This window comes from Vespa velutina, chromosome 3 (assembly GCF_912470025.1).
Source record: "Vespa velutina chromosome 3, iVesVel2.1, whole genome shotgun sequence".
Classification (NCBI taxonomy): Eukaryota; Metazoa; Arthropoda; class Insecta; order Hymenoptera; family Vespidae; genus Vespa; species Vespa velutina.
In genome coordinates, this window is record NC_062190.1 from 12,087,696 (window position 1) to 12,110,048 (window position 22,353).

Consider the following 22,353-nt stretch of genomic DNA (forward strand, 5'->3'; position numbering starts at 1 on the left):
GGTACGTTCGTTGTGAAAACTCGCTCCTGTACCAGGAGAGCGATAGGTGCAAGTGGGGGAGAGATAGAGAGAGAGAGAGAGAGAGAGAGAGAGAGAGAGAGAGAGAGGTTAGAGTGAAAGTGGATCAATACGACGACGCGTACGAACGTTTGACCCGCCTGGTGGCGTACGAGAATGGAGTCTCCATCCTAAAGCCGTATCGTACACGTTCGATGAGAGAGAACGCTCGCGTTGAATAAGTATCTCTCGACACTTTGTTCGAGGGAACAAAGAAAAAGGGGGAAAAGAAGGAAGAGGACGATTTTGTATTTCTTTAAACGACTCGTCGTCTCGCGATTCGATCCGTTGCATCCTCGACGATCGAATACTCCGAGCGTTTTTCAACGAATCCATATGCGATCGTGGTATCGTGCGAACTTATTACTTCTCTTTTTGTTTTTATAAGTAAGTGAACAAAGTTCGAAAATTGCGATTTGTGCGACCTTGGGAAAGATCGTGATTCGAGGCTCGAACGAGAGAGCGTTCTTTAGAAAGCCTTTCTAAACGTAATAATAGATACCAGTCACGGATCGATTGACCGCGATGAATCGGACCGATATCGTGTAAGTAGACTTCTTGGCGAGTCGGCGCATCCTTAGCTCCATAATCTCGTTCAACGTATGTACCATCGTAGAATGTCGAAGGAATGATTTGTCGGGCGAATAATTTCCCATGGCTGAGGCTCTTACGGTGGACCATTTTGGTAGCACTCGTGATATATGTCTCCTTTCTAATCGTTTGGTACAAGAAAAATTTTCCTCTGAGGAGCCCGGCCTCCGTCACGAGTAACGACGACAAGGAGAAGGAAGATACCGCGATCGAGAGCCTATTTTTCGAATTGGAGGCCGCGACGGTCGGAAAGAAGGAACGAGATCGTTACGAGAACGTTGCTCTCGATCGTATCTCGGACGAGGAGAGTATAAGGGAGCACGAGGAGACGGAAAATCGTGAGGATCCGAAAAGTTTGTTGGAGGATATCTTTCGAAGGGCGGACGTCGACGAGAATCAATTGTTGGACATTCAGGAACTTGCTAAATGGATTCACGCTAAGATCACGGAACACGTTCGTCGTGCTATGAGAGACAACGTCGGTCTTTTTACTGCCATCGACAATAATCCAAGAAATGGTAAGGAAACGGTAAGGAAATGTTTTAAACCGGTCACGTTCGCATTTCCTTCGATCAGAATCGCCGTCCGAGCACCGTATAGCGCGTACCTTGAGATTAATAAATTAGACAGCGTTAAAAAGAGAAGGAAATTTTATACTTTCATATAGTTTCCTATCCATTATGTTATATCCTTTGGAAATCGCCCGAATATAATTGGACACAATACTGAATAATTTGAAATTGTTCGATCGAAAAATTGCCTTTTCATTTCGCTTTCCTCTATGTTCTCGTATAGGCGAAGTTTCGTGGGAGGAATACCACGCGCACTTTTTACGAACGCACGGTTTCCCGGAGAGTTACGTTCGCTCGCACGACAAGAGGCACAGGGAAATGTCGAGAACGTTGAAGGAGAGCATCATGAGGGACAGAGCTAGGTGGACGGACGCGGCGAGAAACGATCCGGAGAAATTGACGTTGGACGAATTTTTGGCCTTTACTCATCCGGAAAGCAGTCACAGGGCACTCTTGCAAATGGTGGAGGATCTCTTTGAGAAATTTGGTAATCCGACCGATTACCGATTATCATTATTATTCCATTATATCATTATATCGTATCTACATCGTCGTCGTCGTCGTCGTCGTCGTCGTCGTCGTCGTCGTCGTCGTCGTCGTCGTCGTCGTCGTCGTCGTCGTCGTCGTCGTCGTCGTCGTTGTCCTCCTCCTCATCCTCCTCCTTGTCTATATTGTTATTCGCTTAGATCGTGACGGCGACGAGCAACTGACGGAGGACGAATTTTCGGATTTGCCGTCCGAAGGTGTTGGCTTGGAACTCGACGAAGATCGGCATCAAACCGTCGGAGGTAGCGCCGACAGGCGAAAGGAGTTTCGTCATCTCATCGACAAAAATAAAAATGGGAAGGCAGACCGTACCGAACTCTTGGTCGGTGTTTCGTATCTCATTTTGCATTCGTTTTCTCGCATTTCTCCTCTTTTCCTACTTTCTTTCTCTCTCTCTCTTTCTTTTTCTTTTCTTTCTAGATGTATATCGATCCACGGAATCCGAGGCACGCGATTCAAGAGGCCCAACATTTGATCAGTCTCTCGGATATTAATCTCGACGGGAAATTAAATCTCTCGGAAGTTTTGAGCAAGACGGATCTCTTCTTATGCAGTAAAATGGTCGACACCGAGAAAAGTTTCCACGACGAATTCTGATATCGATATATCTGGGAAATCTCAATATCCTCGGAGGATGCGTAGTATAAGCGATATATTATTATATATTAAAAAAGACAATACTCTTTTATAGTCTTTATGCCGGACTACCGATTAGATTTCTGACAACGCGTCTGTGATAGTCTTTTCGACGTAAAATATCATTTCGATTAACGTGTAGCTATATTATTAAGGTGCACTATATTCTATAAATACGATATCGCGTTATGGTAAAAGAAGGGTACTCACCTTGTCGGATCGATTCGATTCGATTCGTCGTTTCGACGTATATCGAACAGTTTTGCCATCAACATTTAAGCGTTAAGGAGTCGATAAGTCCGTCCTTCGTATAACTTTCTATGTACAATATTTTGTTCCTTCGATTCTGCGTTTTATCACGGTCGATCATCGATCGATCCATATTAAAATATTACAATAATTTGCGGGACGGTAGCTACATGATAGAGAGCTACAGAGAACATTTTTTCTTTTGTTTTGTCTTGTATTAGAAAGTAACGAAGCAAGAGCATATTTACGCATACTCTAAAGAGGTACATGTATCGTAGAACGAGATGTATTATACATAGAACGGTTCCTATATATTGTCACCTTTGTGTCTTTCTATCGCAATAAAATCATTTTTTCGAATATATATATATATATATATATACACATATATATATACATATATATATATATATATATATATATATATATATATGTATATATATAGAGAGAGAGAGAGAGGTATGTGCGTTTTCGAACTGATTTCACCTCACTCACCTCTTCTCGTATCTTCGATTTGGAGAAAGGGAATGAGAGCCAAGCCTTTTATGCTTCCACGGCTTTTTCATATTTTTATTAACAACAATCGACATGTATCGATTTTACAGAGACTCGAGAAACAAATAATATTTATCATCGGCTTTGACAAAAAAAAGTTTGACAAAAATCTCTAATTGCATGGGCGATTTCTATAATGTATAACTAGGTACGTACCAGCGGTGAGAGAGGAGACGAAGAGGAGGCAAGTATATTGTACTGTATTCGCGTATGGACGCAGAATTTCTTTACCGAATATGTTAATTACTATGTACAATGCAAAGCAATAAATTTTTTATTTATATCGTGTATTAAAAGGACGTTTCTAAGATTTGCGTGGATATGGATAATGTAATCTTTAAACTATATTCCCTCGCGAGCAATCGTAACTTACGATTTTTCTAAACGATATAAGGACACTTTTGTCATGCAACTTTCTCGTAGTTTGCAAATCGAAAACGACGATAATAATACACAATAGCCACTCCTCTTAGTTTCTATCTGCTCTCACGTTTTATCTTCAGCTGTCGGTTATCGGTCAATTATCGAAATTAGTCAAAGTTTTCTATTTTTATCTCTTCATCCGTTCAATCAATATCAAGAGATTAGCCCTTTCCCGTGTAATTTTTTTTTTTTTTTATTATTTACCCAATGTTAATCGAATTGGCAAGATGCCCTAATTACGTGTTTCGAAAAAGCTCTACAACAGCAACATTTAATATGTGATTTTTATTATTTTTCTTTTTTATCAAGCACGTCAATCAAGTCCTTCCTTATCTTATATGTCTATAAAATGTCATATCGTAAATTTTATAGCTTACACTTGAGAGTACTAATATTTCTTATTTCTACGTGGGTACACATATAAGTTATAGGATATACACGCTTAGAAAGGACTTTTCATTATTCTTTAGGATAACAATCTCCCGAACGACGATATTGTGCGACGCACTACGTCCGTAGACTCATTAAAAAAAAGAAAAGAAAGAAAAACAAGAAAAAGAAATCAATCTCCTCTTGAATTTAGAATTAATCTGATATATATAGGTATGTATACATGCGTGGGATAACACCCGTTCATCGTCGTTCGACGTTGTTCGAACTTTACGAATTCTCTATTTGTCCAAATCTGCGAATCGATCATAATCACTCATCGTGTTTTCTCACACTTTTCGAGATCGAGTTAGAAACTTTTAGTTAATACAACTTAGATAGCTTCATAGATTGCTCAACTTGCGTGAAGCCATCGTTGAACATTATTTTTTCCAAGCGATTCATTTTAATCTCATCGAGTTTGGCTCGAATAATATTTCACCATACTCGATGATGACAATAAAGGATATAGAGGAAATAGTTGCGAGATTACTTTAGACGATTGTTGTTTAGACAGTGATCGTGTAATCATTGGCTTCGTCAATGAGTTGCTCGTTATCCGTCTTCGTCTTCGTCGTCGTCGTCGTCGTCGTTGTGGTCGTCGTTGTGGTCGTCGTGGTCGTCCTCGTCGTCCTCGTCGTCGTCGTCGTCGTCGTCGTAGTCGTCGTAGTCGTCATCGTCGTCGTTGTCGTTGTCAAGTTCAAAGGCATCGCTGGATGTTCAATAACTCGAGGGGATGTTCTAACGCGAACCTTGTTTCTAGATGTTGAAGACTCGCAAGAACTGCCATACTCAGAGCGTCGTTCTGCAAACATGTTAGATGTACATGTGCGAATGAATCGTTATATTCCTCTCTCTCTCTCTCTCTCTCTCTCTCTCTCTCTCTAATAGGCCAAATTAAATATTCATATTAAGTATTCATCATTTATCAATGGAATTTCCTTTATTTATACAATGTAATAATACGATATAACTCCGAACAATGCGCGCCCACCATTCTACGAATTACGGTTGCAGCTAATCTATTTTCGTAACTCCGACAACGCAAACGTATTCTATTTAAAAGTTGTTTTCCTCTACGAGCGTGGGTGGCGTCAGAGTGCGTACCGTAGTAGAATGGAAAAAGAGAAAGATAAAAGAAAAGTCGCATCTTTCAACGAGAATGTCATCAAACGAAATGAGGTTGACAATGTAAGAAATGAGACAATTTCTACGTTGGAGAAATGTATAAGAAAATACTTTCCGAGGCGTCGAACGCCGACAGATACATACATATTTATCGTTTGGATGCCATTTCCGGAAATAGCGAATCAACGTAATAATAGCTTTTTCTATTAATTTTCATGACCGATCGATTAACTTTTTTTTTTCTTTTCATCGTAACGCGTTAGCGAGAAAAAAGTAAACTTACCCGAGGTTATTCGATAAGGCTGACAACCGCTGTAAGTCGACTGTCTTCTCGCTTGAAGATCCGTTCCTCTTAAGAATAGATAGACGGAGATGGTCTTGTCCAGAGCTAGTCTCACCTGTCGTCGTGATGACAATAATTGATATTTATAAGGTATGCTTGTAAATGTACACCATTGAAAATTCATCGATAAATCCCAGCGTTTCTTCGATATACTTTATCATTAGCTGGATTTATCGACTTATTCTCATCGAACGATCAGTACGAAAGTTGACCGCAATTTTGCGCACGGGACAAAGATTATACATGCGCGTCTATCATTCTCCTCGTTAACGATTCTCCCTCACACGCGTGCATTAATGCCTGCGAAAGGAAGAGAGAGAGAGAGAGAGAGCTTTGTTTGCTCTATACTCTTCGTCATTAAACACACAGATGTATTTCTATTTAAGTACATCATCGATCGCTTAAATTCCAGGCACGTGCTCATATTTTAGTATCATCGGTTTAACTCACTAATTATTGCTCGAAACTTTGTCAATCTTTCGAAATTGATTTTAATGCTAATGGGTCGAAGAAACTTTCCAAGGCATACACCGAGAGAAATAAATTCTATAGCTCTCTAACAAGTTATTTCTTTATTTCAATATTTCGATCGCAAATATTCAATTGTCTTGAGGGAATGAGATGGAAGGTTTCCTTCCATCTATTTCCAAGAGAATTTCTTACCTCGCCATTGAGAAAGCAATAAAGGGTCGCAATAAAGAGACCCTGGAAAGATGTAAGAAAATGCGTCGAATACGACCACAAGGCAAATTTCTTAACGTTGTCCAACGGAGCTTCGATCATGAATAAGATGTTGGTGATACCCAACAAGGGTAATAAAACTACAGCCGCTCTCACAGCTTTTCTGAAAATCATAAAGGTCAAAGATTAGAACTCGAACGATCGAAAAGATTGTCATTTTTACGAACGTTCTTTCTCTCCTTTGTTTTCTATTTTACTCGAGTCGACGAACGTCTAAGATGAAGTATCCAGAAAAGAATGTTTCCCTTTCGAAATTACAATCGGTGAACAGCGATCGATAGTTTTCTTATTAATTATGTAATAAGACATGCGGCGAGTAGCTTCCTCGTTTCGTCAAATAATTCAATGACGACGTATTACGACAAATTAAGAAAGAAAACGCGTGTTCGTCGACCGAATAAAAAGTTGAGAGATTTATTCGACGATTACAATCTATTTTATTCAGTCGGAGCTTACAAAACTTTTTCAATCTCGCTGGTGTGACTTTGCCGTAGCTTCATCACCAACACGCGTATGATGTTGAGCAGGAACAAAAAATTCAGCTGAAACGTTTAGAGAGAAAGAAAGAGGACGAATTAAAACCTGACGAATTGAAACCCGGAATACGTGTAGGTATCATTTTGTTTTTTTCTTTTTCTTTAGAAATATTCATTTTAATGATTTTCTTTTTGTATCTGCTAAAAATGTGTCTACGTATTAATGTGTTTATGTATCTTTGATGACAATTTTGTTTGGAACAAAAAAAAAAAAAAAAAAGAAGGAAAAAAGAGAAAAACCGATCGAGGTTAATACTTACCAGTATTAAGACATATCTCGGACCTTCGATAATCCAAAAGTAGGAAGACAAATTGTATCCCGACCAACATCTCAAAAATCTATCGAAAGAGATAGCTTTAGAAAGGAGTCCCTTACGTTCTAACAACATCAAAGATATTTTGATAATGCGAAAAGGTTTTATCGATACGAGAGGTTTGTAAAACCTACTTCGATTTGGGATGGTAGTAAAGCGCTGTGACGATGGCCCAGATTAACGTTATCACGACGGGACATCCCCAGCCCACAAATCGGTACATACGGTAATAAGACGTCTCTTGAAAGACGGTCACTGCGATAGCAACGAGAAGAAGTATTAGTCTTGAAACGTTTAGGGCAATTCATTCGCAAAGTCTCATAAAAATAATTTCTTTCGAACGAGCTTTCGGTCAGTTTGAAAAACGAAAACAAGCTATGGCCGTATAGGGAAGCACTTGTGTTCTTCGTCAAGAAAAGTACGATCAAAGTGAGTAAAGCGGATATGTTCGTTAACGGATGCAAATGGCCCGTTTAACATGCATGGAAATTCGTCTACTCTCCTTCTTCTTCGCTCCCTCCCCCATTTTTTAATTCCTCTTCCTTTTCGCGCCGTCACATCCTCTTTGTACGCATTTATTACGTACTCCTTCTTCCTATTTCTTACACGATTATTTTACACGAGAGAGAGAGAGAGAGAGAGAGAGAGAGAGAGAGACGAGCATTAATGCGTAAGAGGTAAACGCACGATCGCGAACAGAGGTGAAAAGTAAATGGTAAGGTCGTTCAAACGAACAGAGGATTCCTCGACTTTCTGAGAAGAACTTGTTCGTACGCGCCTCTATGTAAATATTTATATCGTCCGTTCTTTTATAGTTTTTATATGCACATATTTAAATTCCATGTAATATATTCTATGTAACTGTACAGTACGTGGGTATACGGTATCTCGTCGTTGGCTGTTCGTTGCTCCGCCGGCTCTAGTCGTTCGAATCTAATAGTCATCAGACACGCGGAGACACCAAATTCTACTCACCGGTAACCATGTTGTGAAGGAAGAGACCCTCGATGAACATCCACGTAAACATGGCGGTCTTAGCGTACTCCAACAAAACGTAATTGGCCTCGCAGAGAAACGGCTACGAAAGACACAAAGGTACGGTACATACGATATATAATATATAATAATTATCGAGTCGAATTCAACATTAATGGACTCACCGTATTTCCTATGCCACGTTGCGTGCCGTGTGTTTTCTTTCTCAAAAGTTCGATGTCTATGTACAAGATCAATCTTATTAGAACTTGAATGACCATGGCAACGAAAAGGTTCTTATGTATCCTTGTCCTGGTATTCCTCAGTGACCTATCAAGAGTTTAGGGATTATTATTCGTACCTAAATCGTTTAATATGCAATTTCCGTTCTTATTTATCCGATGAATTTCGATAATTAAATTTCGAACGAATTTAAAAAACTTACCTGAATCGACAAAAAATTGCCAAAGAGACGAGCAAAGCCACCAACGATATGCTCAATCCGACGAATTCGAGAGTGCGCGTTTTTTCGGCTATGTCCATTTTCATCTGAAAGAAAGGAGCGCTTTTATAATGGCAACATCTACGAGACCTCTTTCGCTCCTCGGTACTCTTTCCGGTAAGAGGAGAAAAAGGAAAACGAAAACTATGGAATGTTTTTTCATTGGGAGAAACCAAGTTTAAACTTCTTCGCTCTCGTTAGATGAACATTCAACATTTATCAAAATATTGTTTCAATGCGAGCAAATCAATCCCGCTGATTACTTCGCCGTATAAATATTGAATGTCGTTATATCAGAGCGAAACTTTCGTTTTTGTTTGAGCATAATCGTGAGCATAACTAAAATCGATTTTCCGACGGGAAGTCAATAATATAATATTATGTTCCAACGACGATCGACCGGTATCTACACCACTCTGGTGATTTATGTTGCACGTTAGAACACTTTGTCCTTTAGGAGATAATTAACTCGAGATCGAAATTCTTTACGATCGATAACGGCTTATCGTTGCTTCATCCAACGAATGATGGAGATACGAAAGAAAGAGAAGATCAAAGCGAGGATCAAAAAGGAGGGATGATTCGCGAAAGAAAGGATAAGAATCAAGTCTCTTTCTCTCTTATAGAAGCTTTTCCAAGCTTCGAATTTTTAGACAGCTGTCGACACATCCTACGCTAACCAGCTCGAAAATATATATATAAAATATATATATACATATATATATATATATATATATATATATATATATGTATGTATGTTACGAAGTACGTATATCGAGTTGATTTTAACGAATCCGCCAGTGGAAAAATGTCGATATTTCTCAAACGTTTTGCAATTTCGAAGATCGAATTAGAAATCAAAATATAATCATTTATTCATTAGATGGGTCTATTAATGGATCTATAATATTAGTTCTAGAGATTCTGCTATACAAGAGAGGAAAGTATATAAATGGAAAGTATGTAAATGGAAGGCATCGATTAACATTTACTCGGCTTTCGATCAATCCTTTCGAAGAATCGATTATATTTACGATCCCGTCGGTAGCCTATGATTTTTCGATCATAAAATGTAACTGGTCTCGGTCGTCTCAATATCTTATTTAACAAGCTTATTTTCTTTCAGCCGTCGAAGAAAATTGAACGAGCCAAAAGCGATCAAATTCGTTAGGGCTGCGTTTTACGTTTAAGTCTTTTCGTAGCGCTTGTTAAACTTTTCAATTTATTACCTCTCCTTCCTGCGTGTTTGTGTAAACTTTCTCATGGAAATGAAGTATTTCCGGCGTCATGCAGGTCGTATAATTTGCCCATCCGTGAGTCGACTCTTCGCCGGTCGAACTTCTGTTTTGTCCTTCCCATCGTCCGTTGTAACCACACTTCTTTTCCACGAATTCTAAAATAAAAAATTTTTCCTTCGAGAGACATCCATCCAGGAGTATTTATTGGTTGTCCTCAGGTAAATACATAAATCGGCGATACGTAAAGTAGCATAAGAATTGAATGACGATTGAGAAAACGATCCTGGTTAGATCCGATTAAATGGCCCTGATCGCGATTCTAACACGATCGTTGTAAAAAATTCGATCCGAAAATAACGAGTCAGATACGTCGAGACTTGCTAATAAATCTTCCATTTTCTCGCGAGTTGGCGCGAATTTGATGCTATCTAGAGATGTATAATCGTGAATCCGCAAAGAAACGAGGTCTGTCTTTTTAAATGCTACCACATAAACGTGCGATGAAAGAAAGCAAGAAAAAAAGAAATATCTTAAGCGAGAATAAAGATATGCTTTTAGTAGGATAGTGTAACGTTTCAATCTTCCATATTCTTCTGGAAGAAGAATATTTCCTAGATTCCTAAGAACATTTTCTAAGACAATTTCGATTTCGAATTCCTCGTTGTATTTAAAAACGCGAGATAGTTGCAAATCGCTTCCTACTTTCCGTGAAAGAGTTGGAAGGTACTAAATGAGAGAAAAATCATTTGCGTCTGGGTTGCGTTACTTTATCGAGACATTTCGATCAAAGTGGGTCGAGTGAGCATCAACTTCGAAACTGGCTATTCGCCGTCCTGTCGAAACTGCATTTCGAAATCTTCGCGACCCAAGTTCATCCATGCTGATGCACGTGTGTTTCATTCTGTCCCAATAAATCGATCCGATTTTACTCTAGCGAATTCGCTGAGAAAACGTCAAGTTATATAACATTTAACTGTAACATAAACTATCTTTTTCCTTTTTTTTTCTTTTTTTTTTCTCTTTTTTTCTTTTTTTCTCAGTATCAGATTCTCGATGTAAATGCACGCATGAAATATTTTCTCTAGAATACCATCTTTATAAAATCCTTCCGATCCATGTTTCTTTCCATTCATTTTCCTTTCGACTCGACGGTTCGATGTATTTCACAAAGCGTTCCCATTGACACGGAAAAAAAAAGGAAGAGCCTTTGTTCCTGGCCAAAATAAAAATCAACGCGTCGCCATCGAAGAAGCAATAATTTTTATTATTTACGCAATTTCATTGATATGAAACGACGAAAGGAAACAATTTCGTTCCTTTCTGAGTCCTATATCCCTTTCCATCGAGTCATTCTGTTATCCTTCGTTCAAAATATATACCGTGAGCTTTATCCTTTAATATCTCTCTCTCTCTCTCCCTCTCTCAGGAAATTCGAGTATGGCGTAGTTCTCGGCTAACGCAAGGAATCCCCAAGGGGCCAAAGTTACTGGCAAACACGAACTATCTTGGTTCGAGTCGAACGAGAGAGAAAAACAAGCGTTAGGATAAAATTCGTGTTATTCCTGTATCGCGTATGTCAAAGCGTTACGTATCGTTAAATTGGAAATCCCTTACGGATGAGCTACTACGAATAGATTTTATCCATTTTTTCGGCTTAATGTTTCATTTATATGCAAGTCAAGGGTTACTTACTCGTCGTGTCGAAACCATCCTCGAAAGGGCATCTTTGCTTGACCGTACTGAAAGCTTTCGTCGGCGGCCAACAAAGCAACGAGTCCCAGACAGAATTGCACCATAGCTCTACGAAAATAGAAGCAAAGGAAAGAGTCGTTTCTTCTTCTTTTTAGAGAGAGAGAGAGAGAGAGAGAGAGAGAGAGAGAGAGAGAGAGAGAGAGAAAGAGAGTTTAATCGTCTAATTTCCTTGCGAAGGAAAATTTTGCCAAGTCTATGTATCGAAAAGAAAGGAAGAAAATGAGAAAGAGAACATTACCTCCATGCGGTGGCGTAAAATTTTTGTACCGAATGTCGCAGAGCTCCAAGGTGCTGCCTCTTGTATCGAGGCCATCCATTATTCGCCTATTTGTCCATTTCAACTACATCTAGTAAGCAACTACATCTTCGACAGTTATGACTGCTTTCTCTTCTTCGTTATTATATCTTCTCGTTCCAACTTGTCGAAAAGAAATATTTCTTTATCTTTCTTTACGTAAATTTATGTCTTTTCTCGATTGAAAGAGTCAAAAATCGGATTCGTCGAATCACTAAAAGAGTATTAATTTTTAAATTTAAAGACTGGAAAAAAATAAAATCGAAGGCTTAAATCGCTTCTCTTTGATCGAAATTAATTTTTCTCGATAAACCGATTTACGTCCCATGGTCTTATTCCTTAGTTACTCCGCTGAGTTGGTTAGCATATCAAGTTCTAAGTGAAAACTATTTTATACAAAGTTTCTTGCTAGAAGGATCATGTGCTTTCTCCTCCTCTTTCACCGTTCTTAACAATTCAAACAACGAGTATGTCTTCTCTCCTTGAAACGTCTTTCGTTTTGTAAGAAAGAGAACTATTCGAATATCTGAATATTCAAATAGAATTTCTTTGTTTTTGAATAATTTCGTGATCTGAAACAGAAGAAAAATCAAGAGCGAATTAATGCAATTCATATCGATATTAATATATAGATAGAACATATGTCGCGCGAGTTTGTACGTATTTTCCTCTCTAGTATTTATACGATGCACCTATATTTTTCATCATGCTTCGTGAAAATTTGAAAAAATATAAATACCGATTTCTCATCGTTTCATTTTAAATTTATATTTTAGCTCAATATCAATTCGTACTTATTTATGCTTGCTCAAATCTATTACCGAGTTTTAATATTATTTTTAATTTGCATTATCAAAGTAGCACTTCTAAATGGGCTTTTACGTAGTTTTTTTAACATTAAAAGTAATGCGCGCCAAATAACGGCCATCGATTTCCATGTGCACTGGATGCATTCGAAAGTTTATCTTTTCCCCTATCTTTTTTTCTTCCTTTACACTTTATTTACACTTTAGTGATTTACTTTAATCGTTTCGATCGATTCATTTTCATCCATCTACGTTCATATATAACATAATTTTCATATTTTCTAATAGTAAATCGAGTGAAAAAAAGAAACACGTCCCCCTACAGAGTCCCAAATTGGCTCTATGCTTGTTCTGTGGATGTCACTAATTACTAGTAATTAGTACCTACATCTTCTTCCGATAGATCGCTCGATTGCCAAACGAATGATATTCGAAGATGCATCGACCGAAATAATCGGAGCATCGTCGCGTTTATAAAATATTGGCGTGTCGTCGGCTTTCCGAGTTATGTCGTAATATTTGCTTTTTCGAATTTATCATTTTTATACTAGCGCTAGATATTGTTTCACGTTTTGGCGATAATCCTGATCGATCGATTTTCGTATCATATTCGCATTTCTTATGTTCTATAACGTAAATATATGCATATATATGCGCGCGTGTACACGCGAGTCAGTACGACCTTAGGACTTTCCGTATATTTCATCGTATACGTTACGAAGCAGCAGAGCTCATCAACTTGGGCTATCGTGTTTTTAATTCGCAGCTGCTACAGAATCTCGATATATATATAGGTATATTTCTTCAATAAAATTTCACACCGGGCTTAATATAGAAAGATAAGCGTATGTATGTATATATATATATATATACACATACATATCTCGGAATGAAAATTTGACTGTGTTTTTCTGCTTATAGTACGACGAAATTCATCTTCGAGCAAGAAGACGTCAAGAAAGAGTCGAGTGGTTTCGTTCGGCCGAGTGGTCTCAAGTACCCTCACATTGTTACCGCGTCGACGTCAAATCCCGTATATTTTTTTCTTGACAAAATACGCATTTACTTTATCATTCCAAATATTTTTCTCGTATATTTTATTTCAAGTATCTACTACATTAAATACGTATATCAATTTTATCTTTCAAAATATTTACTTTTTCGTTTATAAGTTATTTATGAGATTTCACCATGTTTAATCCATTTTTTTTTCGGTCAATCAGTTTTAACGAATAATTGTGTGTGACTCCGTGCAAGACGGTCTTACGATTAGACCAGCGTATTTGTTCATTTTTTAACTCGTTCTAATTTTTTTTCTTCACAGCTAACTAGACCGCGGATGAAATAAAATAAAAGTCAATAAAATATCGCCGGTTAGATTCGATGTTGAGTCTGATTGCGTCGTGCATGATTCTACATAGATTTAAGAAAGTACATTTTGAAAATACATTTTGCAAAAGTTTTTTTTTGAAGTTTTTATATTCACAGAAAGAAGGTAATAATGATTTTATTTTTTGACCTTTTCGCGATTCTGCTATGTAAACGAAAATCGTTTCTTGGCCAACTTCTATGTCGATCATTTAAATCTAGTACGGATCAAGCCATCACTATTTCGATATACATCGAGGACGTATGTTCAAGAACCATCAAAGAACTTTTTCGAAGCAGTCAGCTTATAAATTAAAATCCCTCTGATATATTCATAATGCCGATAACGTGTGATCGGTATGGCTTACTCCTTGTAATATTTGACCATGAATATAATCCTCTCGTGGATTTGTTTGTTTGTCTTCCTTTTTCTTTTTGTAATTTGATCTAACATAGGGTTATTTAAAATCGTCTCAACGCGATCTCTCAATTAATACGATAATTACGTACGTATACGTATAAGTAGCTTATCTCGGTAGAACTGACGTTAATCGTGTGACTTAGTGAAAAGAGCATGGAAAATATATTATGCTTCACGAATTTAAATAGAGTCCATTTCAAAGTGTCCTTGGTAATGGAAATGATGTCTAAAGGATATCACAAAATTGCACTAATAATGCAGTAAAAATTATAGCAACTGTACAATTTGCATTGCGAATAATAGATAAGCTTTGTGCGAAAAGAAAAGCCGTATTCTATTCAAAGCCTATATACCTATCTATTTATCCATCCTATCGATTAGACGCGAAAACCAACGTTGAATGCTTGCGAGCCCTTTGGAAATTATGTAATTGGTATAGAAATGTTGTCGGCGATTACGTATCAGCCAATTACTGTTCGCGATCGTACCTGTCTCGATCGTCATTACCGTCGTTAAATTCGATAAGATAATGCTAAGGATAATGTCAAAATTATGTCCAAAATCGGAATATTTTTTTCATTTTTTTTTTTTACGGAAAAACAAGTAAAATGATATAATCTATACGCCGTTTTATCGCGATTATAATTAGAAACTCGAATCGAGTAGAAAGAGTAGTCGATATGAGAGTGAATAGTGGTGGTATTCGACTGATATATGACAGGACCAGCAACAAAATTGCGCAAGTGAATAGATATTGCACTTAAAACTTTTCCCTAGAGCAATTAAACCGACAAGTATCGTTTTTTCCATCTAATATACGTATCTTCTTCAAAAATTACTTTTGATTAAAATGAAAGTATATAAGTTGCGCGATTGCATCTAGAAACCATGTCCGACAGAGTGCAATTTAAAAGAGAGTACACTTGGCAAGTATTTTTTTTCTTCTTCGCGGACAAAAATTTGAACAAAGAGAAAACTAATAAAAAATAATCCCCCCCCCAGTTCATCTTATATTAAATTTAAGCGGATAACATGCTCTGTGTCCTCCTCGTTTCTCTCTATTTTTTCTTTTTTTTTTTACATACCCCAGAACATTTGTCTACGAAGACATTCCGCGCAAAATCTTTCCTTCTCATCTTGTTATCATATTATATATTTGTATGCGCATTTATATTTATATTTTCTAAATCGCCTTTACAGTCGCAGAAATACTTGATACGTTCGATTTCGTTTTTCGATCAAAATCAATATCAATCGTAACCTTACATATTTCTTATATTGGTGATAACGTGCCTTCCAATCGTTCCGAGCATTTCTATTGGCTCTTTTATTTCCTTGGATCTACGATGCATTTGAAAAGGGGAAATATGGATATTCCACGACGGTATCAAAGGTATCTATGCGATACGCATCGTCGCGTATACCCGTCGCGTATCAGCCGTAAGATCAAAAGTGACACGGTAGTGATATTCCGTATGCGAGGAGGATTCTGTAGCAAATTTAATATGACATAGATGTTGCCATTCTAACAATCCTATCTTATTGCCATACTCGTACTCATTTATCGCGTATTAAAAGAAATAATCATACGTGGGCCTTCGGGTTGCGCTATGATCAAACATTGAAATATATTATAGTAGATATGAAAAATTTTTTAAACGATAAAATTAAAAAAATTGAATATTGATATTAACACCGAATATAGAATATTATGCCAAATATAGAAATTTGTAATTTTTCGTGAACTCGACGTCTTGTTTGATGATTGGATAGATCGGCTCCATTCGAGGTATGGATCCGTTTGTACACATTACGCAGAAATAATGCGAAGTGAAAGGTGCAACAGAAGATTAAAGAAATTTTTTAGGCTTAGCGTTTACTCACCGTAAAAGATATGAAAATGAAAGAATGGTAGAAAGAAGAATCGCATTTCTATTTAAGGTACGCTCGTAGCCAGCTTTTTGCGAGAAAATGGGACGATCGATTGGAAGAAGAGGGATGCCACGGAGGTAACCAAGGGGGCAAGGGCATCCTTTTCAGTAGGTCAGAATTTCCAACGCAAAACGTCGTATCGTATAACAACGGGAATGTTGAACTAGCCACATTCGAGGACACTACGGTTCTCGAGGAAAAGCAGAAAAGTGTTAATACGGAAACACGGCACCTAAATGTCTATTTCGCGATCGCGTTTCTCGCCTTACGTTCGCCGTCTTTGCCTGCCTCTTCGATTACGTGACTCGCTTAAATCGGCTTATCCGGTGGAAGGATAACATTTTATCTAAACATTTTTATGAGAACCTACGAAGAATTCAGACGAAGGCGTGAGAGAAAGAGAAACGGAAAAATTCATTTCTACATAAAAACATATTGTACCTAGTAATAATAATTAGAGTGATAAAATAACATCTCTCGCTTCAACTTCTTTGATAGAAAAACTAATGAAAAACTAACATTATTAATTGATATTTTAAATGGATGTTTAAGCGATCTTTGAAAAAATCTTGTCGTAAAGTGACAAATAAAGCGATAGCACAAGTTTCGATACACATAAATAGACCCGAGTGCACCGTTAATGCTCAAGGAGCACTTTTGAAAGCGATCTGCTCTATATTATTAAAAACAACTGACAAATCGACGAGATTAACAAGAGAGAGAGAGAGAGAGAGAGAGAGAGAGAGAGAGAGAGAGAATTTTGTTTCTTCTACTAATAATAATTGGTTTTATTATAATAATTTAATTGATTTTAATTCGTAATGCTTACGTAATGAAGGCAAAGCTTATTTGGCTGAGTATTTTTTGTATTCGTCATTCATATTTGTTACGTAATATCATTTAAATGATTACTTATAAGGCCTTTACGTATAAATTATTGCAAGTATTTTATATAAAATTAATCTATTCGTTACTCGCGTATTCTATAATAATAAAAAATGAAAAGTGAAAAAAAAAAGATGGGAAATTAATTAAATCCGTACAAAGCTATCTTGCTGTTTACCCAACCGTTATTAATACCGATAGAAAGAATTAATTTATTTATTTATCGCATGAATATGACAGCGGACCATAAAGTATAAGTGGCGGTGATATAGAGGTCCTTTAAAACGCACTAAACATGATTTTATATACGTCGTTCCACTTGGCGTTACATTGAAAACCACGACCTAATTATGTACTTAATTATGTACGTGTAAATATTGTTATGTCCTATTTTTCATTTTTTTCTTATTGCTTGTTTTTTCTTTGTGTTGGCAATTCAACGGAAAATATCTTTTCTTCATTTTTTTTTTTCTTTTTGGTTTTTTAAACAACTTTACGATCTTGACAATTTTTAATAACGTTACTCTGTGATGCTCACCGATTACACGTCGAATTCGAATCTCGTAATACGTGCCTCGTAATCTCTCGAAAGTTAAAGATAGAAAGTTAAAGACTACAATATATTCGACCACAAGTAATGTAACCGGCTATTAATAAAAAATACTATTCGTTTCTCTCTGAAACAATGCATAAAGAAAGGCTATTTTAAATACTCTTAATACAGATGTATGATCCGAGAACATTCAAATGGACAGTGATTATTCAAATAAAGATAACACTCTCGAAAGTTTACATATATTTGTATATTTACATATATATGTACTTAATGCTCTCTTAAAAAGGGTTTCCTTTTGTATTATGCGTAATGGTATTACTGTGCGTATTTAGTACAGTAGTTTATTTTCATATTCTATCGAATGATATGAAGAATCAACGAACTTTTCGATCTCGGGAAGAGAGATTAATTTTTCCCCTATTGGTCAAGAAAATAGCAACAGAAACTTTGAAACTTTTGATTTCTATATTAATCGATTGATCTTATTGGACCAGCGTTACAATAATGGAAAAGGACGGCGTCCGAGGGAAATTTCATATTAACCGGCCGATGTAAGAAGGGAAGAATTACTATTCGCGACTCGTGCGTGCGTGGGTATTTTTGCTCGTTGATCGCATTAACGAACGCGTTCACGGCATTCCGAATTAGCGTAACTAAGGTGCGAATTAAATGGTCGATCGACAATGGACTTTTTTCATTCTTTTTAAATAACAAAAGGTTTCAATTTGTTTGCCTGTTCAACTTCTTTTGCCTGTTCGTTCCGTTGCCTGTCGTTCATTCCTCGGCAAACGTGTCGAGAAATGTAACGATGAAAGTCACGACGAACATCTCGGTAAATGTCTTGCTTTAGAACGAAACAATAGAGATTGGCGGCTCCTCGGCAAGTACTAGCGGTGTTCGACGACGAAGACACGTTCATGCGTGAAAAAGAAGGAGGACGAGGAAGCTCGTGCTCGTGCGTGCCATATATCAGAGAAATTCGAACTAACAATACTCTATACTTACTCCTCCTTTAAACGGGATTGTTTTCAAACGCATGTACGACTGCTTCCTGTTATTACGTCTTAAGGATACGCCTTGCCGGAGTACAAGTCTTCCATCAACAATTTGTTTATTCGAGCGTCTTTAGAAGAGTTTTTAGAATATTCGCGAATGCGTCAATATCATATTCGCTCATTATATTGTTTGTTCGTTCGACATGATCAAACTTGATCGTATTAAAACTTAGAGTGACTCGCAACGTCTCGTCGAATAACATTCTATCATATATGCTTGTCCTCTCGCAAAGCTTCCTCGATGAAAACGTACAAAATGACTTTTTCACTTATAAATGGATACGTCAGAGAATCTTGATTTGAGGTGAAACTAATCGACAAAGAACGCTTGATCAAGTACAATATCGATATTAATTGCATCAAAAGGGATCGTTATACTAACTCGTTCTCGTCATTTGCCCAATTGATACGATACGATCGATAAATCCGTAAGGACACACATCTTTGCAATCTGCTGTAAAACGAACTACATCGAAGTTAAAAGGTGAAAACACGCTAGAGGAGAGAAAGGGGCGTGGTGGAGGGGGGGGGGGGTAAGGGAGGAGAGAGGAAGGGCAAAGAAATTGCGACGAGTTACTGGCTCGAAATCGTAGGAAAATACGAAAAGCAAATTTAACTGATCTGAGAGAGTATTGTGGAGCATTGGATGCCAGAGAGAAAATGGATAAATTCAAATGAGCAAGTAGACGAGAGACAAAGGGAGGATGAGAGGAGATAATACTAATAGTAGAATGAGAGTGTATAAAGCCAATGCGAAAAGGGAAGAAGAAAAGCGTCTGAGCTAGATGGGGCCAAAACTACTGTACATTAGCTGGTTTATAAAATGTCCAACGATCATTATTACATAAGCAAGATGAATTAAGTATGATCAACATGTTATACGAAATGCCTTCGCTCGAGTTGAATTTCAAAACGTTACGTTCAACAAAAAAAACATTTCTATTGACGTACTCTAAAAAATGAATGTACGAGTTTTTCGTTGTTTTTAAGAAATTTCTTGATCGAAATCTTTTGACAGATATTCTTAGAGAGAGAGAGAGAGAGAGAGAGAGAGAGAGAGGGCTTATTTTTTGACGTATCTAGGTATTTTAATTACATAAATATTCATTTTGTACGTATCAAAGTGTCGTTCCTTTCGAAATTGCATTAATATCTTGGAAATTAGCTTAGCACCGTTTCTATGACGCGTCGATATCATAATATTGATAATAGCTAAGTGTAATATTAATATCGCGCAAAATATTCATGATAATAATCGAGATATTAAAAATCCGCATCCACCGATATTAGTACAGAGTACAGAGGTCATAGTAAAGCTTTTCCAATGATAAAGCAATATGTCTCTCTCGTTAATACAGCTATGAATTGACAAGGCTATCGGTAATACGATGCACGCTGAAATAATAGACGTTTTAATACAGTCGATATTTTGTGACGATGAGAATCGTTGTAAAGTAACGTAAAACCCATGCGACCGTACGACGGCTTTTATCGTTGTCTCTTAGTTTCTTATCTTCCAAAGCCCTCGTCATAAAAAGTTTATATTTACCAATTGGAATATTGCAAGAATAATCGTGATAAAAATAATAAAGGATTTAATTTAATTTAAATGAAGAACGCACTGTACCGTCCGTCCCTAGCTTTTCTCTACTCTTTATAGATTCAAAGAATACGAATAAGATTGCTCATGGAGAAAAAATAATGTTCGGGCAAGTAGTTATTTTCTCCTTCCCATGGTTATTTACTTACATTGATATATTTCATCATCAAAAAATCAACAAAAGAAACAAATTGATTACCTTCGATAAATAGAAATGTAAAATCTGTTGCATGCGCACATTCTGCCAATGATCCCGTTTCTTTCGTATCAATGGCAAAAACTAAAGAATTCGGACGTTTATCTTTATTTCAAAAGAATATTTGTCCTACGGTAATAGATATAGTAGGTATATAATTAAATTATATGACATGTAATTTTTTGGCAAATAAACGATATTTTTTCGCGAACGAGCGCGCGGACCTTTATTCTTTTTCGAAGAATAGCGATGTTCCTTCGACGCTATGTTTTTAAATAATTAATAACCTTGATTAATTAATAAGTAACCTTGAACCACATTTTTTCGAACGATAGATCGGAGAAGTCGTCTTTCGAGGTCGAGAGAACGATTCGACCGTAAGCTCGATGGTCAGTGAATACGGAGTGAGAGAGAGAGAGAGAGAGAGAGAGAGAGAGAGAGAGAGAGAGAGAGAGAAGGAGAGTATTCCTCTATCGTCGAGACTTGGTTCTGTCGGCTTCAAAAATTGAACGAAGGAGATGTGGTTGACTGGGCCAACGATTCGAAACTTAACAATCTTCGAGCGCCTCAATTTCGTAACTTCTCAAAGATTTACCTATTTTCAAGCAAGACCTCATTTTTTATTCTTCCGAAAGGAAGTCGATAATTTTCATCCCAACGCGATGACAACGATTTGAGTTTGTCGAACGATATTCGCGATTTTTTACCTCTTCGGATATTTTTCGCATATAATTTTTTGCATAAAAAAGAGCAAGAAATAAAGTGAAGTAAAGTGAATAAAAGTAAGACGAGTCGAATGAAAAATGATATAATCGCGAATTGGGCCGGCTTTTCTTCGTAATTTCATACGTTATAGAAGGCGCATTTATTACTTTTTTATAATCGCCGAGTCGAAGGATCCTTCGTTTAGAAAATCGTTTAACGTTCGACTCGCAAGTCGAACGGTTTCAAATGTTATTTAATGTTAGTGACTTAGGTGAGCATGACTTCGATAAGATCGCGGAAATGAAATTGACAATTGCGTTTGTGTTTAATAATTTGGAAAATATTCTCGAGATGGAACACATGGAGAAACTCACCGAGCGAGATCCTCCGGTTGAATTCTGACGACGCGACATTCCGAGCGACGGTCACGTCGACGATAATACGACGACGGTGCCGGTCAACATTTCTCAACGATCATCGAAAGAGATTGGAGTTTTCATTAACGAGAAAAGAAAAAGAAAATCGAACATGAATGGATGACGTAGTCAGAATATTAATGATATAAGATAGATGAATGATAAAGATAGATGAGTGATATAATAAATAGAGAGAGAGAGAGAGTACGATAATAAAGGAAGAATAGACGATAACGCGTCGATGTACGCGCGCGAACTGTTCCTGACGTTCGTCAGGCGCGCATTCCTCCCTGAGTCGAACTTTCCCCCTCCATCTCCAGTCGTTCCGATTATCATTTCGCGATTGGTCCTCCCCCATTCATCGCCCCCTCCCCTCCTCCCATGCCCCGCCGATCATACTCTCGACGATTAAAACACGTTTCCTTGCCTCTCTAAATGCAATTTCTTTTTCGTCAACGCATAAGTGTCCAATTTCAAAATAATTAGACGCGCGTCCATTTTTATTAAATTTATTTACTCATCGGGAAAGTT

The 22,353-nt window shown here is 37.2% G+C and overlaps 2 protein-coding genes across 6 annotated transcripts; one reads left to right on the forward strand and one right to left on the reverse strand.

Moving 5' to 3' along the window:
- Positions 1–144: 144 nt before the first annotated feature.
- Positions 145–3,496, forward strand: LOC124948190 (45 kDa calcium-binding protein). Its single transcript, XM_047491488.1, has 5 exons — positions 145–602; positions 674–1,166; positions 1,444–1,707; positions 1,907–2,088; positions 2,187–3,496. Exons 2-5 carry the CDS (start codon positions 686–688, stop codon positions 2,361–2,363), a joined length of 1,104 nt encoding a protein of 367 aa, XP_047347444.1. The 5' UTR covers positions 145–602; positions 674–685; the 3' UTR covers positions 2,364–3,496.
- Positions 3,162–22,091, reverse strand: LOC124948178 (PDF receptor). 5 transcript variants are annotated; one of them, XM_047491458.1, is made up of 14 exons: positions 19,288–19,371; positions 18,856–19,215; positions 11,826–12,454; positions 11,528–11,635; positions 9,827–9,990; positions 8,541–8,644; positions 8,281–8,425; positions 8,096–8,198; positions 7,255–7,375; positions 7,067–7,145; positions 6,727–6,812; positions 6,193–6,373; positions 5,470–5,584; positions 3,170–4,863 (listed from the first exon to the last, which is right to left on the reverse strand). In XM_047491458.1, the coding sequence occupies exons 3-14, from the start codon at positions 11,902–11,904 to the stop codon at positions 4,568–4,570; spliced, it is 1,581 nt and encodes a 526-aa protein (XP_047347414.1). In that variant the 5' UTR covers positions 11,905–12,454; positions 18,856–19,215; positions 19,288–19,371; the 3' UTR covers positions 3,170–4,567. The 5 variants fall into 5 exon arrangements, with proteins under 5 accessions (XP_047347416.1, XP_047347414.1, XP_047347413.1 ...); XM_047491457.1 differs by lacking the exons at positions 18,856–19,215; positions 19,288–19,371 and adding an exon at positions 21,781–22,091; XM_047491459.1 differs by lacking the exons at positions 18,856–19,215; positions 19,288–19,371 and adding an exon at positions 20,705–20,724.
- Positions 22,092–22,353: the final 262 nt, after the last annotated feature.

Excerpts from the sequence above, each read along its gene's own strand:
- LOC124948190 (XM_047491488.1), top strand. The coding sequence starts at position 686 with ATGATTTGTCGGGCGAATAATTTCCCATGGCTGAGGCTCTTACGGTGG. Across the intron at positions 1,708-1,906 it reads GGATCTCTTTGAGAAATTTG|ATCGTGACGGCGACGAGCAA; the intron begins GTAATCCGACCG and ends TTATTCGCTTAG. Across the intron at positions 2,089-2,186 it reads CAGACCGTACCGAACTCTTG|ATGTATATCGATCCACGGAA; the intron begins GTCGGTGTTTCG and ends TTTTCTTTCTAG.
- LOC124948178 (XM_047491457.1), bottom strand. The coding sequence starts at position 11,904 with ATGGATGGCCTCGATACAAGAGGCAGCACCTTGGAGCTCTGCGACATT. Across the intron at positions 8,199-8,280 it reads AACGTGGCATAGGAAATACG|CCGTTTCTCTGCGAGGCCAA; the intron begins GTGAGTCCATTA and ends TGTCTTTCGTAG. Across the intron at positions 7,376-8,095 it reads CCTTCACAACATGGTTACCG|TGACCGTCTTTCAAGAGACG; the intron begins GTGAGTAGAATT and ends TTGCTATCGCAG.